General features: G+C 34.7%; 1 protein-coding gene across 1 annotated transcript; it reads right to left on the bottom strand.

The window, feature by feature from the left end:
- Positions 1 to 1,338: 1,338 nt before the first annotated feature.
- On the bottom strand, positions 1,339 to 20,421 carry LOC126874134 (allatostatins). The gene is made up of 3 exons (XM_050635841.1): positions 20,228 to 20,421; positions 2,029 to 2,319; positions 1,339 to 1,816 (listed from the first exon to the last, which is right to left on the bottom strand). Exons 2-3 carry the CDS (start codon positions 2,287 to 2,289, stop codon positions 1,487 to 1,489), a joined length of 591 nt encoding a protein of 196 aa, XP_050491798.1. The 5' UTR covers positions 2,290 to 2,319; positions 20,228 to 20,421; the 3' UTR covers positions 1,339 to 1,486.

The following is a 20,421-nucleotide window of genomic DNA, read 5'->3' as shown; positions in this document are numbered from 1 at the left end:
CGTTCCATCTCGCAATAACTTGTCAACCTAGATAAAATACCAGTTTATTTGAAACAACGTTAACAAGCTCCAGGACATTGCTGTTAATTTATAGAATTTCCTCTTCGTGCAACGAATAAAAATTATTTATATAAATAAAGTAAGGAATACACGATACATTCGTAGGTCTAAAAATGCTTTATTTTGGAAAATTGTCACAAGAACTGTTCATTTGTTATTTGAAATCGTCAAAGATAAATTATTCACCAAACATTATTTTTTAATGCGACATAGTTTATGTCGTTGTTATTGAAATTTACATTTATTACGTAATATATTATATGAACGTTACTTATTACGATAGAAATTATTTAATAACGATTCTCCGCTACTCAGCATTTTCGATATTATTTATTGAACAAATCAATGTACACGATATGAACCTTCTAATAAAGCATTTTCAAATCCATGTGTATAAATCTCAAAACACTCGTAATTCGATCGTTTCAAACACATTTTATTCGTACAAACGTCTTAACCACCAAGCCGAGCCAAACATCGCCATACAAAAATAATCACCACATCGACATCTTAGGTATTGTTTAAATAAAATATCTGAAAATCGATCGTTTAAATAACATGTTTTCCTTTTTAGATCAATTTTGTAATTATTCTTAAATAATTGCGCTTCGACGTATTCAAAGATGAATATGATTCTTCTTCGAATTATTTGATCGTACCTTGTTCCATATTTGTTCGAGTAAATATTTTCTAGAGTAATTTTTCGCATGATTTCTGATTCTATTACGCAAATTGTACCGAAGACACAAACTTCCTCGTACACGTTTATTACTCAAGTATACAATCAAAAGGAGGACTTGAAACGAGGAAAGCAAGATGACGTTTATTTCGTAAAATAGTCTGGGTTTGTTATTTGTATATGCATGCAAAGGTATAATTTAAATGTACGCAGAGACCGTATTTAAATCGTTCCTTGGTACATTCCAAAGCGTTAATTGAAATAAAAAAGTATTATCTCGGCATAAGGTAAAATTCATTCTCGCGAAAATAAAGTTCGAACGAAAACAATTAATTAAAATCGACGCATCGCCTCAAGTTACGCTCCTTTATTTCCGTTTCAAATAACATTTGCCCAACTTTGACACGCCGCTTTTCCATTCGATTCAACCGTCGTCCAAACGATGGAACGATCCACCCAGCTCTGCGGTTACTTTTACTCATATAACATCGATCAAATTAAAAACCACCACCGATATTATCAGACGTAAAGAAAGAGAATTCGATAGGTAGATGATAAAAATGGAACACAAAGCCTGAACAAGATGTAAGAGACGTTGAAACTTTCAAACACGTCTTTATTGTTGCGTTATCGATATACTTCGTCTGACAATAAAACTCTGCGACATCGAATTAGAGCTACATTGCCATAAACGTCGGCGACACCATTCAAATGGATCGTCGAGCAAGACATCCTTCGCGAAGAATCCTATTGCGACGAATTCTCCTCGTCTTCGGGCAGCCTCTTGCCAAGGCCAAAGTGATATCTTTGGCTCATCAAATCGTTTGGTCTCTTCGGTCCTATCGGCTGTCCGTTGTTCGGATGAGTCGCCCTCTTACCCAATCCAAAACTATAGGGTCTGCTACGTTTCGCCTCCAAAAGATCGTCCAAATTCTCTTGCGAATGATAAGCGAGATTATCCACGGGGAGATAGTCCATGTTTAATCTGACAGGGTAGTCCGAGTTATCGTTTCGTTTCCCTAGACCGAAACTGTATTGCCTGCGTTTACCAAGACCGAACGAGTAGTCGCGTCCTCTCTGCAATTATGGAATTTAATTATTTCGTAGAATCGCATCTTAGAAAAATGGGTGGATTGGCCATATCGAGAGAAAAAGGGCTATTGTACAATTTGCGCACGTTTATAATATCTTTCTTTTTGAAAGGAAGCTTCTAACATGGAAAAGTTTGATTAGAAAAATATATTGTTTCGTAATATGTAAAAGAATCTTCTTCTTAGGTATGTTCCTACCTTGTTATCGCTTGTGTCTATCCAACGTTTTCCAATACCAAAGTTGTACACTGGTAGCCTCTTATATTCGGAAACGTAAGTATAAGCTCTTTTGTCAGGCACGGAGTCGTCAAATTCCATAGAATTCAACATAGTATTATAATCATGAAGGTTCGTGGAATAAGGCGGTGCTTCCTCCATCGCCAAAACTGGTCTTTCCACGATCCCGATCAAATAAAGAAAAGCTACGCTCGTCGTTAACAAACCTGTCCTAATCTTCATTGTAAAGTTCTCTTTCCGTTTAACTCTGTCCTGAAAAAGATAGAAATGCAGTTAAATATTGCAGTATCGGGGAAGAATCCTGGAGAAAAGGAGAAGACCGGTGAACTACAGGTAGAAAACAATAGAAGCGATGACGGGCCGAAGAAGATGGGAAATTCCTATGGGACATATACCCGTGGCCCTTTACGACATTGGTTAATTACAAAAGGTGTACTTGTCATCCACGTCTGTGGAACACATGTGCGTACTAGGAATACCAAAACCGTATTTACGACTGAGTTGCGACTAGTTGCAGTAGCGAGGAAGCTGCGATTAGTCACGGGTTAATCAACTGTGAGCTGTGAGCTGTAAGTTGCGAGTCGTCAGTTGAGTCGAGTCGAGTCGAGTTGAGAGCGAGTTGCGAGTTGGTTAATCATTAATTGCCGAGTTGTTACGAGTTGCCAACTGTTAGTTCGTGAGTTGTGAATTATCGATTTAGTTGTCTTAGTTATATCGCATTTAAATCACAGTAAATAAATCCATAAAGATCATTGATCCGTGATTTCTACAATATAATGTATAAATATAGAGTTTAATCGACAATTTATTATTTTATATTTAATCTCGCTTGATTGAATTTTTTATCGAAAGCTGTAGGATGTATTTTCTAAAAGTATGCAACCAACTATGGTAATATTTGTCGCCCAAATATCGTTTCATCGAAAACCATTCGAATCAGGAGATATTTTACCGGAATGGAAGCAATCTGTTTCCTAATTTCGAATTGGGTTTCAAAATTCACAAATCATGAATAGCAAGTGACACGACACATTGCCTCGAAAATTGCTTTCCCGTGTATCTAATCTGTTGAGAATTTCCACCTTCGTAGTCCGAATCCAGTTGCCGAAATTTCGTTGCCGACCCGATTTTATCCGAAATCTTTTCGTCATAATCACAACGCGGATTTACATCGAAAATGCAAAACCGAAACTGTTAACGAGTTCACCGCGGAAAAGTTAAGTGATCTCATAGATATTCGATATCGTCGTTGTCATTATTTATTTAATCAATTATATATTTCCCAATGTATTGTTATACCTAGCAGAAGAATTATTATATCTGTTTTAAATTAAACTTTCAAAGTTTTTTTGCTCGGAAGCAGTAGGTTATAGAAATTCGGGAATTTTTAAAAAGATTCCTCGGATAAATTGTTTTCTACATAGATTGGTATATTAACTTTCCACGAGAAGATGTATTTTTTAAAGAAATAGAAAGTTCAAATATTTTCGCGCTATACTGGTTCGTAATATTTATACAGTACAATAGTTTCCAGTATATTCGTTTCGCGTTTCTGACCACTGTCAGTCCATTTCCATTTATATTCCTTTGCGAATTTCTTTACGTTCTTCGCTTCCACCATATTTATTCCACTCCACGTATCACGTACTTTAAAAATACTTTATTTTCAAAGATCTATTCTTCTACGTATATTTCAGAATCCCGCGTCAAGTAAAATCTATAAAATAATACATTTTTTAAGTATTTTCAACTTACTTAATTTCCAAAGAATCGTGCCTTTCGTAGTATTAAAATTTGACAAAGTAACATTTTTAAATTTTTACTACTAAAAAAATCCGAACTGTCTTGGTTCTTGTAAGAACCAGAGACGCGATTGAAGTTCCAATAAATTTCTATTATATTTTAACGATTGATCAAATTTTAACCGGGTAATTGATACAGGCTAGCAGATACTAAAACAGTTTTTCACGTCGACCGTTTCGTCTTCCTCTCTTTCTCTTTCTCTTTTTACAATAAACACGCGAGAAATGGTAAAACGATCAAGGTTTACGATCCACGATTCAGCCGAAAAATCCGACGCTACCAACGATTCTTTCGAGAGCCACGAACGATTGTAAATCCTGTAAATTGAACGAGATGAGCTCCGGGAACGCGTATCCTAGTTTCCCGGTGTTGGCCTTTCGTTTCACTCGGAATTGCCACTTTAAATCGAGGCCGATTTAATTTCCACGGGTATCTCACAGAAATGAAACGTCCTGGTAAATGTTAGGTAGGTACCACTGAAATTTTCACGAGCTTCGCGAGAAATCTTGCTTCTCGGTGTACGAATCGATATTTTCAGAACTAATCTCACGAATCGGCTGGCTCTAACGTACAGAGGTGTTAATAACCCTTTCGGGATGGTGTTTCTTTCTTCGAGAAAAATTGTTTTGCGCGAAACAACGACAAATTTCACTAAAGATACGTCTCTCTTAATACGGAGAAAGCTATTCTTTACAGGAAAGGTTCTCAAATTTTGCTACGTGACCATAAAATTGGAGAATTGGTGATCCGAAATTTTGAGAATCAACGGTGTTGCAGTTGCGTTTCAGAGAAAAGTTTTTAGTCGAAATAACGACTTAGTCTTTGCTATAGATATTCGCTTTTTTCAATAATGACGATGAAAAAGAAATGGACCATGATATTATATTTGCAGTTGTATTCTTATATTCTTCATGATAAATAAAAGAATAAAATATTCTTTATTTTCATTCCACGAAACGTCAAAATAAAGATGAACGATGATCAAGAAATTTATATTTATTTAATAGAATCATCGTTGTTGTGAAAATTCTTGACGTTTGATCATTTTCATTAGTCGTAATCAAGTATGACCAAGAAATACCGATATCCAGTGGACTTCTGTATCGAATATTGAACAGATAACCAATGATACGCGGTTTCAGTATCGTACAACAACACGTGTAATCGCTCATCCTAAATGCGACCACGAATTCCTAATGATTATCGGATTAACTGAGTTCCAATTCGCTTAAGCTCGATAGTGGCATCTCTCGTATTGAAGAGGCGCGATTCAATATTCTACAATATTGTTAAGATTGTCGTGCACTGCCTTGGAATTCTATCATAAAATTGGTAATTTTATTTTTGAAAAATCCCAGGATAAGTACTTAGAGAGAAAGTATTTTTCGTTGATTTTCGTTTTTTCCTGATAAAGTATTAATAACTACGATTAATATTTAAATAGCATTCACACGCTTGATTTGGTACATTTATTTTGATTAGTACAGTTAATTGGTAAGATCTTCGTAATTTACGTAAGGAAACTTTGCCAACAATTTCGGCAAAGAAATTTTTCAACGATTTCCTCGATTTAATAGAAATTCGAAGACCGAATCCTTCGATACTTCGATATTCGCGAACAGAATTTCCACAAATTAATAGAAATACAACTCTCTGGAAAACTTGGTACGTATAATCAATGTAGTTTCATAGAAATTCGAGAGTAAACTCTGATAAACGAGAAACCCTATAAAATTGTCTGCATCGCAACAGGTGCCTCGACTCTCTCTCAACCAATGAATTTAGTTTTTAATTACAGCGACGCTCGTATTTTTATTGCACGAGAAATATCAATTTGCCGGACTTTCGTCCCGCCGAGTTAATTCGCCGGCGTAAATCTGCCTTTTCGATCTTCGCTGAATGAAGATGCATTAGCACGTAAAAAAAAAAAGAGAGAGAGAGAGAGTAAAGAGGAAGAGAAGCGAGAAAAACGAAGAGGAATAGGAAGTTCCCATAAAATTGCAAATTGCTTTGAATAATCATTCCGTCTCGATTCATCAAAGTTCTTTTCTATGGCTTTTCCACACGAGTGTGATGAATTTCGGGTTACTGGACTGGCAAAAACGTTGAAAAGAGGGCGTGAAAGGAAACGGGAAGATGGGTATGCCGAGATGTGATTTATCTGATTCGTTTGGGGACATCGATCACGTGTCTTGTATCGTGCTTCGTATCGATTATCCAGCTGCTTTGAATCAGCCTGTTCCACGTGTTTGCTGCGTGTACTTTGAGAGATCTGCTATGTGTTCATTTTTTCCTATTTTTAATAGTCTTTCCGTAAACAATGTTTTGTGTTACGACAGGTATTTGCGTTTCCATTAATGCTCCTTTAAAGGCGAACAATATTTCTCACGTTCTGACTATTCTCTTTGGACACTGTGTGTAGCGATAAGTATTTCTGTTTTACGTAATTCTTAATGTTTTTAACTTTTTTAATAATTACTTTTAATAGGTAAAACGAATCTCTATTTAAGTACCGATTCTCTAGTCGTATCCAAAAATATAAATCTTCGCATTATGCAGTTTGATTTATTCGTAATTTCGAAATACACAAAATGCCAAAAATAAGCGAGTGTCTGGATACTTTGGAGTTTCTTCCCGAGGAAACCTGTACCGATGATCTTTGTTGAAAAATTATTTCCCTTCCTACTATGGCGTTTCTTTAATCCGTGAAGAAACTCCTAAAAGGCTTTCGTAAATCTCGCTTACTCACAAGTTTTAAGTTCACGAGCTACGACGTCGTTAGGTGGTAATCTCCAAAGTGATAGAAGTGCAATTTTACAGCCACTGTCTTAATCTTAAAAAAAAATTTGGTAATTATATACTCCGTGGCATTAGAGTTTCTTTAAACATTTTAAAATAAAGTTCAGAAGTTTCCTCTCGTTATTAAATTATCGAAAGGTACGATTACATCTGAAAGAGAAGAAAAAAGATATTGGACTGTGTCATTAAACGCTCGTGTGCGTAATTCTGAACGTATTTTTTCTTTCATAAAATCGAACTGGTATTTATTTTTCATTACTGCATCTCTTATTCCGAAATGAACTATTCTAATAATGTATGACAAAATAAACGACTTCTTGCTATAATATAGTTATTCGTCGTGACAGGTTTCTCTCCTAATAACGTAGTAACTTATCGTTAATATAGTAATTTCTCTTCTAAAGAGACTTCTAACTGCTTTCCATTATACAAAGCAACGTACATTCACGTACTGCTAAATGATACGGAATTCGATATACTTGCAGCTAATTAATTAGTACTATAATAAAGTAAATACTATAATAGATACAATGGCGTATAAGTACTTTTTACAGACACCGTATATGCTTAACAAGATCGTGCCAAAGTCGATCACAAAAATTCCAACTTTTTATCAAAAAAAGAACGACGACAAAATGTTCCTTGAAGGAATTAGAAATAAAAGTACAAGCATCGTTCCAATCGCCGCGAAATACGATAGATGCTTCTTTGAATTACGAACAAAAATCAAAAATGAATATACTGAAATAAAGACACCGACTGGATACGTAAGAAAATCGCGTCGGTTGAAATCGTGTCAATTTCAAAAACAAATTGCCAAAGTTCTCTCGAGTGCTATCGTGTGACGTTTCCGGACCAATTTCCGCGTTTCCCCGGCAATTAAATATCGGACAGTGCAACGTAAGTGTTCAACTATATACCGGTCGTACGTGTTGGTCGAATGAAATGGACCATCATCAACGTATGCAGACATATGCAAACAAGTACGCATCGCTGGATCGATAGCGCAGGAGTCATACGGAATGTGTCTGACTGGTCTGACTGGACGACGAGCTTAATTCAATCGTCACTTGGGAAAGTTTCCGATGGACGACAGTTGGCAGGGCTGAAACGGCAGTGATTCGACTATGTTTCGAAAACCATTGGCAAATTCGTGAGTTTCTGATTGACATCTGTGTCAGAGGTTTGAGACGTCACGCTGCCAAGTTGTAATTTTAATCGTTTCCGCCACATGTTGCTATTATTGGTCATTGACCATTTCCATATAGTTAACATACTTTTTCAGAACTTTGTTACGAATTTGTGGTTGTGTTCTAGTTGGTTGGTTAGATTCCTATGATTCACTGTTCACTTGAACTTTTAGTAAATGAGAAATATTTGGTCTCTATAAAAATCAAAGGAATTAAATATAAGGTTTCGTTTAAATCCAAAATACCTTTCTTTGAACTATTTCTGATAACGACGGTGTTAGCTGTTCGATGCTTGCGATTTTCCTGTCTTTTATTTTGCTAGCTTTTAATTCAGTTCAGTTATAACAACTTAATTTCAATCGAATTTTTAATAATTTCGCGATATTTTTCTGTTCTTTTTCATAGAAAATTATTATATTTCACGCATAGTGCTTTTTTATAGAAATTTCTGCATACTTAGTTCTTTCTCGGATACAACTTCCTTACGTAAGTGAAACGTAACTCTGATCATTGCCCTGTTACGAAAAATCTGTTTTCAGGAGAACGCGTGATAAAGAAGCGCTTTACGTAATATATCGAACGTGATATTACGGAGATGGAACTTACGAGATTAATAATTGTTTTATTTACTTTCGTTTACTTTACTTTGTTCTCTTTTTTACTTCGTCGCTTATTCATTAGCGATCTCATCTGTATTACACCAATCGTAGTTTAACCGGATGCTTTGGAAAAGCACAGTGGAAGACTGGACGCAGGATCGCTTTTTAGTTCGCGACAGGAAGCCACCCCCTATGATATACTTGGTAACCGGAAATGCGATTAACGCGTGCTCCGTTGCAAACCCATCGACGATTCGTTAATGAAATTTTAAGTTGCCTCCGATAGACCCTTGTTGATAGACACCCACTTACCTTCGCCCTCTTCATCCGATTTAATGAAATTGGTCTCGTTGACCAAATGAACGGACTTTCCTGAGGGAATTCAAGACGTGATAGGGTAGGTCTTTTTTGATGGTCGAGTAGTGGTTCTTTTTCTGTTTCGAAGATACGTATAACGTCATTATTATTTAGGAACTATCGTTTAATTTACGGAGAAATATAATTTCATTTCGTTTAGATGAAATCACTATAATATAATTATATCACAATATAAAAACTGCATCTTCGTTTTTATTCCTTTATCAACATTTTTCTAATATACCCTACTTGATCCCATTAACGTTTTTACCTATCGCTAGATCCTTTAAGAATTTTCTTGTTCCACTGAATCTTTAAAAGCAATTTTTACGATCTTTCTACATAAACGGAAGGAGTAGCTAGTCCATGAACAATATACGAGAACTCGAGTAGGAAAAGCTTGAGACGCGTTATTGTTGCGATTATCATCGATCTCATCGATAGACTGGTGAACAGGTACATGCGTATACGTGCTACTTCGTCCCGGAAACGAGATTATCCTCGCTTCTCGATATTTCTCCCTCGAGAGAGAGGAAACGCGCCCCATGTCGTGAAATTAAACCTTGTTAACGTGTCTTCCATATTCCACTGCCCTTTACGACATCGCACTAGCTTCCGGTACAGCAGAGACGACTAAGTTCCACGAACTAATTCCAAAACAACGTAACAATCTCCGTTTCTTTAATTTTCTATAACAACATTTCCGATTCCTCGAACTTTCGATTGGAAATTCCACTTCGTAAATTGTTTGAATCTCTTGTTTCTCGTATCTTTGTCGAATCGTTTGAATTTTTAATTTCTAAATTCTTCGCTGAAGCACGCAAAAACAAAAATGCTATAGTTAGGTCACCTACGTTATTTTGATGGAATCGATGCGATGCAACTTGCGCATCGAAGAGAGAAAAGGCAGACGATCATCGTGTCTCTTTGTAAATTTGATTGTTCCAACTATTTGATCATAATTGCACGAGTCACTGTATATGTAGCACACTGTACAGCACGATAACGAGAAAGAATAAAGACGGACAGCTGGAGCAAGTTGACGTAGATATCGAGACACGGTCAGTAAATTTTACGCGAAGCACGTCATGAAAGTAACGTGGAGAAAGTAGAAATACGGAAAAGAACGATACGACGATGAAACCGTGAAGCTGAGCAATCATAAAAATCGTAATGTCACGTTGCATCGAAAGGCGAATTTCACGCACGGTGGATCATTATCAATGACGACGTTGTCGATGAAAGTGATAGCGATCTTGTTAACGGACCAAATATCGCTTCTTTCCGCACTTTTGTTCTTTTACTTTCTTCGAGGCGAAATGTCAGATTTCCAATTTTATCTCGGCGATGGGATACTGTAATGTTTAAAATTTATAGAGACGAATTACCATTTTAATTCATTTCTAGAAATAAATAGGGTTCGGCAAACTTCTTCGTACTTGGGGCGATTTCATGGTTTTTGGACGAAAACCAACAATCATTGGGACGATTTGACATTGAAAATTTCGATATTAAGCATCGACTAAAAAGAATCTTGTATTTTCTAAATACGAATTTATGCCTGGTATCTGAATCTAAAGTTCTTTATCGTTGTTGTCGAAGAGACAGATTGTTGTATTCGATACAGCAATTTTTAATCTTTTATTTGTATTTTACGGTATTATTAATATTTGAAAGAATGGGAAACAAATTTCTTACATTAAATTTTGCGTTCTGTAATGTTGGCAATTGCGGAAAACTTCCAGTGATAACATCATCATCACCGATATAGTTTTTACAAAACGTAATTTCATGTGAAACTTTGACAAATGCTAAAATTTAGGACAATGGTATGAAACAGTTACATCCTATCGTTGATATAATTTTTCTAATGTTTTATTTAGATAGTACAAAGATTCTATAAGTATTAATATTTGGAGACGTACAAGGTAAATATTATAATAATTAGAGGGACGCTTCTAATAACCAGAGTTTCATCCAAGTTCCAGATTATACTATTTTAAAGGAAATTACTATTGAAAGTTTCGTCAAAGTTGCAAAAAGGGGAAACTACGAGTAGTTTCGCCTTTCGCTAGTTTCCTTTCTTGATGCGTCTGATTGAAATACAATACAAGGGACCGCTACATTATGGCAGAGAATTTCCAAGTTGTAGCACAGTTCGAACACAAGACGAGACGGTAAAGTGTGGTTTCGCATTCGAAACTGTTAGATACCCGTGTTTGTGGTCATAAATCGTGTCATCGAATTGGGTCAAGCTTTCCGTTTAACGTACATTTATAGAGAGAGATCAGCCATAAGAACGATGAATATTAATAAATTGCTGGTAATCCTACGCGATAATACGATTTACTGGACGAGAGAAAAAGGAAAACTGAGGAACAATTTTTGTACAATTTTGAATATGATAAATTTAAACACATTTAAATTTAAATTTTTTGAGACATAGAGAATTCAAAATTTTAAAAGTTGGGGATAATATTGGATAATATTGGAAGATTTAAGTAATATAGGTCAACGATCGCCGCTAGTGAAGTTGCTCAATGTCATGAAACAAATTCTATTTAATCTTTCTCAATCCTAATACCTCGAGGTTTAAGTAGTATGGGTCAAGGATCGGAGTTACGGAAGTTAGCCAATGTTACGAAGCCAATTCTACTTAATCTATTCTAAAGAACTAAAAGATCGCTGAATAAATACAAACAGAAGCCAGGAATTATCTCTTCCGAAATAATCGGTAGAACGAGGTATAATTAAAAAAATTTATTACATATCATTGTAAAAATTCTGTTTCGTCGATTAAATCAACGCGAGAAATATAACGATAGCTTATTCTAAAATAATCAATTGAATTTTTATAATCTGCCACCTGAAAAATACATAAATTGACAAAATATCGCTAAATCGATTCGAGTTGCGATTAATCATTTCTATTTGTAATAAAATCAGTTCACAGCGTTGAACTAAAATCTGTAGAAAGATGGCTAGACTGACAAATCACCGAGTAAATTCTCAAAATCTGCGAATTATTCATCGCGAAATGAACAGCAATCCTTGCTACTTAAGCGATCGCGAGAACAGAGCAATTTACATAGGTTATCAAAGAGCGACTCATATTAAAGCAGAAAGCCACGCAGCACCAAACAGAGAATTGTTATTAAACGACTGGTAGTAAACTGAAAAGTTGTCGTGAGCTAGTGGTTCGTCGTGGCAGGCTGATTAGCCCACTTTCAGATTTCATACGCGCGAGATAAGCAATAACTGTGCTCTGCACGCTGCTTATAAGCTACAAAAGATTCGCTAATAACGCTGTTTTAATAACCTCGCCTGATCCGTGCTTTTCCTTTCTACTCCACCCACTGCTCTCGTTTTCTCGTCGTTTGGGACACAATGTTCATGGAAACGCGAGAAAACGATCGTATTACGAGGATGTCATAACAGAAATTAGGAGATAAAGAAATTCTAAATTGAAGTAGCAAGTAGCAATTGATATTGATCGACGCATAGACATAAAGTATTTTACGTGTTTTTCCGATATACGATCATTTTATATTGTACACGATCTATTTTATGTTCTGTTATTCTCTGGTTTACGATCATTTTATGATAATAATAAGCGTTTGTAATAAGTGTTTATGTGCGGTCGTCGATATTTGTTGAAGCGTTGTATTGTCGCGATGAAAGAAAACTTATCTTCGTGATTGTATTATTTTGATGAAAGCGATCCTGCACATACAAATTAGACACTTGTAAAATGTTTGATTTCTAGAAATTTGTAAACATATTTAATAGGAACAAAATAGTTAAAATATACGTAATTGATACTATAGATAGATAGATATAGTATATAAATATTTATAAATAATTGATGCATGCTATACTTGGAATATAAATATTTCGAATATGCATAATTGTAGTATAAATATTTGGAGTATAGATATCTTTATCGTTGACAGTTCACGTAATTACATTTAGAAAAGTATTATCTTGCTTAATACTATCCTAGTAATTTACGAAGTCAATAAAAAATATTAAATAAATTACGATTCGTAGAAAATTCTCCAAAACTATTTAAATTATTGATAGAAGAAAATAAAAAGCAAACGAGTAAATATTCTTACGGTTTAAGACATTTTTAAACAATTGCACAACCTACAAACGCGTTCCCGTACTAACGTTGACCTGTACTAGCTGAGATCGTTGACTTATACTACTTAAATGTTCCAATATTCCCGAATTCATCGAATGTTGTCACAAAAAAATTGTAAATTATCTGGAAGAAAATAATAAAAGGAAAGAATTGGACTCTGGTAAACTCTCCGTCGCTCTAACGTTTTTCGATCGTATCATAAACTCTCCGCACACCACAACAGATCGATCGTGACAATTTGCACGGACTTGTATAAGATTCGCGCCAGGATCACGAAATAAATCCGTTTTCTAGATCTGTAACACAATTTGTAGCGAGTCAAAAGGCATTCACTGTATACTTCTATCACGTGCGATCAAAGTTTCGACCAATATTCTCTTAGAATCTTAACAACTCGGACAGCACGAAAACTTCGCGTCCGATTGGAGCATTCGATTATTCCGTGGCCTCGAAAGAAGAGGCGATTGCTATCCATGGAACGAAAGTTTCGATATCAATTTTATTGAACCAGTGACGCCCGTAAATAATAAAGAAGATATTACGAGGAACTCGAAGTTTTAGTCTTGTCGTCGAGATAATTAAAAAATCTTACTTCAGTCAAAGAGTTAGTCGATACTCGTGCTGAACGCTGCTAATGAATTTCCGATCCTTTTGTTTTAAATTCTGTTTGAAACACGAATTACGGTGAAAGTTTGAGTGACATTCTAAATAACGATCTTGTGAAATTTTCAAGATCTATATGGTATTTTGAGACCTAAAGAGTTCGTGTAAAAATTTTACGTTTAGAAGTCTATTCTTAGAAATTTATGTATTCGTTCATTTTGTTTCATTTTTTTAAATAGAGGTACATCCTTCGGGCGTATCGAATTGACTTAGAGCTAAAAAGTTTGATGGGAGTAACGATTTATTATCAGAGGATATTTACTAAAGAAAGATCCTGTGCATATTAATTGGACCATTTTTATGGGAACATAAGTGTCTGGAAATAACGGAGGAATAATAAAAATGTTGCCGCTGGCTGTGAGAGAATTTTCTTGACTATCTTCCTTTATTTTTTAAATAATGAATTATCTACTATTTTTGCTTATGTAGTATTACGCTATGTTTTTATCGTTATTTATTTTTTATTTATTTATTCGTAGATTTTTAATGACATATATATATATATATATTTCTAATTAGTAACAGGAGTGGTATGTTTTCAGTAAAATTGTTCGAATAGAAGCGACACGTTCTTGTGACATTTCCGAATCAATTTAACAGCTTTCGATGACCCAGCGCGGTTAAAAACATATCACCGTAAAACTTTCCGACGGTTCGAATAGTTATTCGAACGAAATCGTAGTTTCCAATTCTACAATATTCGTTAGATAATTCTTTTAATCACAAGCTTTAACTTTTCAACATGAAATTCTTCCTCCATATATTATTAGTATTAGTATTAGTAGGTCCATAAGTATTACGCTGTGAACTTATTTAAAAAACCTATCCGATGGCTTCGGGGAAATTATCTAATTCTCCGTAAAAATTTTAAAGCAATTTTATTATTTCTGACACCTCATGTACAAGAATAATAATTATATATATCATTGCAGTTTAGGAATGCCGATGGTCAATTGTCACTTATCAATTTATTTGTGCAAATGATTTAATTAATTTGAATAAATAATCAATTAAATAAGTAGATATATTTCATAGTAACAACTACGAGAATACAGTAATTGAGAATGAAAAACGAGAAGAACGAGAAGTGCGATAACGGTTCCAAAAAAATGCATGTGCCTCTTTTGTCCGATTCCTATGGTAATTTATATTTCAATTGCATCGAAATAAAATGGTTTTCCTTTTTCGTATACGAGAATAATCCCATATACGGTGTGTATATTCAGTAGTAATTATTCGAACGATACAAATCTCGTATTTAAACGTACTGTGATTATAAAAGCTAAACGATTGTTATTTATCTATATACGTTTGTGAAAATACGTTATATACGTTATCCTCGTTATCCAAATAATGTTTTAAAAGAAAAGCTCTTCGTCTCTGATTTCGAAAGGTACACCCAACGACATTCGTATCTTTTTTACTTTTTTTTTTAATTTATTCTTTTAAAAAAGATTTAAAAAATCTGTATTTTTTGTCAAAATTCTACACGTGCTCTTGCTGTTCTTAACGCACGTGATTCTCCACTGGCAGACTACATGTTTATGTAACTAAATATACAAATAAATATGCGAACATATACAAAATATCTATACACAATATGAAAAAATCGTAAAAATGAGTATTGTTTCCATTATTGAAAAGATAAAACAAATCTAAATATTTAAATGCCATTTCTTTACTTACACTCGTGAAAATATTTATTTTTATAGCATATCCATCAGGACAACGAATGTTAATTTTATTTACATTTGTCGCAACTAATTGAAGCAAGATCAAGCGATTGTTTATGTCATTAGAATAATCAACAGTAGTCCATGACTCTTCTCATTAACGAATAACTCATTTTTAAACTCGCTATTTTCCCTGAGCAATTAATCAAATTACTTCGGCATTGGCTGGAAAAAAGTAGGGTGATCTTGTTTCTTATTACGTTTTTATTCAAACTCTCATCAATGCTTGTTCACATTGGCACAAAGCTCGAATTTAACGTCGTTACACGTTACTGACGGGTGTCACGAAAGAAGAGATACTTTTTTGTTGTATCGTCGTTTGTCTTTTGCGGCTACATCGATCATTAGTTAACATTCGTGCATCGTGGATCATACAATTTTCTTATGCATCGTTCTTGACGCCTCCACAGCCTGTCGCTATAGCGAAAATTTATTATCCAAGTCAGTCATCCGTTATACAAACGCAAAGTGGGCTATGAGAAATTTTTGTTCGTAGACACGTCGCAAACAAATCGATCATTCCTCGCATAATTAAAAATTTTGAAACTCTTTTTACCTTTTATCGTGACTGACAGGTCAAAGAGATGTCGTGTTCCATTAATAAACCATTAATAAAATAAAAATACATATATTCTTTTAAGTATAAATATTTGTAATACATCTAAAAATAGTTTAGAAATAACGAATTCTATCTGCGTGATGCAAAAGAATAGTGAAATAATTACGAACGCGAGCACCAACGTTTTCGGGTTGACGAACAATCTGCCCAACGATCGGTCAACTGTTTTTATACGGGGTAGAGAAACGTTTGCTATGTTTGAAGACAATGTTTTCGCGTGGCAAACACGCAAACACGGGAAAATGCCCTGGCGATAAATAATAAATGAGGGATCATTTTCAAGCGACGATTGAAATATCTTTTAGGAAAAAAAAAGTGTTTTGTTATTCAGATAGAAAAGTAACATTTGACATTTCACCCCAATTGGTTCATATCTCATAAGCTAGTTCCGAAACCTGTTACAATGTGTACAATGATTTTAATAAATCTTAATAACTTCGTAAGCAATAGTTATCGCATCATAAATAATTAAATATCTGTTTTTACAATCCATTGAACATTTAGAAAATATCGATTGTCGTAATATTAGATGTATCCTTGACTGTTTACGAAAGTTCATAAATTTATCATCTAATTTAGGAGACTTATACCTCCGAATCTGACAATTAACTTCTTATACAACAAGCGATGTCAAAATTAAGAAATCAACAAGAAAAAGGTACATATATAATTTGTATGGAATGTAATGCGACACAATTAAAATAACAAAATTTCATTTGAATGCCTTCGTAGGTAAATTCTCTTTATGATCATGTAAACTTATTATTTCTCCGTAATTTAGTATTGCTTTACTATATGTGGAATTTTAAACAAAACGCGTTAATTACTCCTGTCCCAGAAAATGATCATGTCCGATAAAAAGTAATCCGCTGATTATGAAGCTAGTAACAAAAATGAAATTATTAGATGGCCGAAAATGCGATACTTATTAGAATACGCATGTAAATTGAAGAAAGGATTCTACGGAGATTGAAATTCTTCAAGTGCCAGTGTTAATAAGAAATTCCTTCGCAGAAGTTTCGCGCCCCATCGTAATTTAGTAATTTGACGAATCTTGGCGCGCGGAATAATACGGTTTTCCATTAAAAGAATAATCTTTTTTGAAGTATCCTACGTTAAATCAAACCAGCTATACTTCATACAGCTATAATTGATTCAGTTACAAGCGACGAGAAAAAGAACCAGTTGCCGTCAATCTCACGAGAAAAGAAAAGAAAGATTAAAATTACAATTTATAAATTTTTTTTTCTTTTTTTTGAAACAGTGGTTAATTGTTTTCGCCGAGTGTACTCGTTTCTTTCATAAAAAGCACAACGAGTTGTCATTTTGATTTCTTCGTCGAAAAGAGCAAACTGCTAACGTTACTTTTGTACCATGCGATTTGTCACCGATGGGTACGTTCTCGCAAAACTTTTCTGTCGTCTCTTTTTACAACTGTACTTTTAGAATTCTTCCGGACTGTCTGTCACGTTTACTATGACCGGAGACATTTCGAGTCGGGCACTGCTTCTCATTCCAGCACTCCGTCCTCATCTTTTCTAACTTTTTCCACAGTTCTAATTTCTCTGTCCACTTTCCTTCGTGTTTCTTTTCTTCTTCCAACGACTTTTTCCCCAATGGTGCGGATAGTAAAAATTGACTCGACTTTTATCTACACGCTGCTTCCAAGATATGTGACGATTAAGAGAGCGAAAATACAGCGATACGATATAATTTAATATTTTTAATGTCAGTGTTATAAGCTCGTTCGCGTTTCTTTAGGAGACCATCAAAGTTTAATCGCTAATTGTATCGAGAACTATAACTTAATATATTAAGAGATGATTAGATATTTGAATTTAATTAATTTTACGAAAAATTCGCTCAATAAGAAAGTATGAACGTTCAAAGAGGGAAATGAAATATCGTAAACATTATAGAAATTAAAATTTAATACACTGAGGAATTATCGAAAAGTTGAATTCAATGTTATAAACAATCTATCGAATTCCTGCCTAACGCTGCTTTCATTAGTATTTCAAGAACGTGCTTAAAACATAGTTTCCTCTTTCGAGCAACAGGTGAGCGTTTTGTTGGTCTCATGAATAAAAAATCGCCTCTTCTCTCCTTTTCTGCCTCTGGCTGATTGATGTTACGGTCTCACCCCTTAATTTGTGAAGTCAGATGTGACTAACAGCTAGGTATTTTAAATTTCCGTATCCATCTATGTCCTTCGCGATACAAACCACGAATGACATTTATCGTATAAAATGTAGAACAGGCAAATTGAAGTAAGATAAACCACATAATCTAAATTTAATCTAAATCAACTAAATCTAATCTAAATCATCCGTTCAAACTTCGATTATCTCGACTTTCAATTTTTATAATATTCCGCTTTTCAATTTTCAATATTTCACTTTAAGCCTTCGCTCTACTCTATCGTAAATAAATAAAATCACCAACAATTTCAGTAGTAAATTTCAAAAATTTTCGAATAAAATATCTCGAGTTATCCAGAGATTGGAAATCTGATGGTTCTTGAATAATTCTCTATAAATTTTCCATAAATTCGCCACGCTATTGGCATAGTAAGATAATTCTAGCGAATGCCACACGAAATTACAAATATCAAAAGGGAGAGACTTTCACTTCTTGCGCTGTACTGCGTTTAAAACGATTAGAGTTTCCGCTTTGCGCCGTAGTCTTGCAAATTACGAATCGTCAAATTTCTCAAGAGATTTCGTTCGCGGAGTAGACGTCTGCATTAACCAAATTGAATGGACGTCTCAAAAACTTTGTAAGAACGCTTCAATTGCAATTGCGTTAGACAGGTCCAATATCTCAACGTTAGTATTCGGCTGGAACAACGTCGCGTTAAGCAAGGAATATCCCTTTTATAACATCGCGCTCGCTTTATTACATGGGGATCCTAATTGTGTGGAACGGTATGGAAGTATCCATCCCATGGAATCCAATTACGCTCGAGTTTTTTCAAGAGAGAATCCGTCGATTTTTGGCGCAACAAACTTATAGATTCGAAGATAAATAGAACGTCACGTTTGATCGATGAAACTGGACGAAGATTCAAATTTCCTTCTATTTCTTTACATTCGCGTTATTTCTATTCGTAGCGGGAAATATTCTTCCTTTTTGTGGTTTTTTCTTTTTCGTTCGTCTAAATCGTTTCACAAAGGACTTTTTCCACGTCGTGTTAAATATTATCTTAACATTGACATCGTTGGATCTGTACTTGATCTCTATTTCTCGGTAATTATTTTTCACAAGGCTCGCATTTTCCTTCGGATGTACGAAACGAAATTCTATCCTAGAAATCTAAAAATTGCATTCTGTGTTTGAAATGTATTTCAAATACGACACTAAAATACAAACCAAATCAATAGAAAACCGTTCGTAATTTTTGTCAAATCATCCCTAAATCTAAAAACAAAATTCTAAACGTTTCAGAATTGACAATTTCTATTTTTCAAGATCGAAAGCATCGAGCTACCTTAAATATCATTGTATCGAGATCTTCACACGAAAATTGTATCACTTATCACAGTTTTCCACCTAATCACCTCACTACACCCCCTATAAATCTTCAAATAGTCATTATCAAGCGTTAAGAAGCAAAATTTAATATACAACTTCAAAATCATCTTACGGGTGAAATGAAATACTATTAATAGAAACTATACTTTCTATTTCTCAATTGTCATATTGTGTTATATGCACATTTGTATTTAGATTTTCAACCCAAACCCATAGGACGAAATTCTAATTTTTTAAAATTGTCTCATCGCATCATAGCCAAAGCCATCCATCGCCAATCTCTCCAATTCTCTCCCATAAAATTCGAACACTATATTTATATGAATGAACTTTTCCAATCTTCTCACCTTTTTCTCGAAGAATTCAACTCCTACAATTATATACTAACGCACAGCTTATATGAATTCTCAGGAAATAACACCAACTTGTCTCGTAAACTTCGATTCCTATTAATTATATCGATTCATAAAGAATCCTATCGATCTTCTGTCACAAAATCAAACCTGTATATTTATATTCCTGTTCGTAGCTCGTACGAGTTATTTTCAAAAAGAAATCCCAACACCAATGTTTTCTTACAAAGTTCAACCGCTATAACTATTCACAGCTGATACGTCGTAGGAATTCTCCAAACAATCTTTCCACCGAACGAAATAGAAAAATAGTAAGAAAAATACACCGGTAGCCGCGATATCGCGAAGAAACGATCAGCTCACCTGTTGCTATAGAAGCGAAGTAGACGATGTATCGAGGTGGATGTTCCCTTGGGAGTCGAAACTGTAGCTCCGTTTCCGTTTCACGTGGTTCACAATCGTAGGTAAGGTGTTCGAGGTTGAGTGTACGATGCCGAGCGCCGCGAGTTTGCTGTCTACACGAGATATGCCGATCAGGGCATCGCGACGCCACCCTT

The sequence above is a fragment of the Bombus huntii genome, chromosome 15 (genome assembly GCF_024542735.1).
Source record: "Bombus huntii isolate Logan2020A chromosome 15, iyBomHunt1.1, whole genome shotgun sequence".
In the NCBI taxonomy this organism is placed as follows: Eukaryota; Metazoa; Arthropoda; class Insecta; order Hymenoptera; family Apidae; genus Bombus; species Bombus huntii.
This window is presented reverse-complemented; position numbering and strand designations above follow the sequence as displayed.

Bases quoted from the DNA above. Each gene is read 5' to 3' on its own strand.
- LOC126874134 (XM_050635841.1), bottom strand. From the start codon at position 2,289: ATGAAGATTAGGACAGGTTTGTTAACGACGAGCGTAGCTTTTCTTTAT. The intron at 1,817-2,028 runs GTAGGAACATAC...CCATAATTGCAG, and splicing joins TAGACACAAGCGATAACAAG to AGAGGACGCGACTACTCGTT.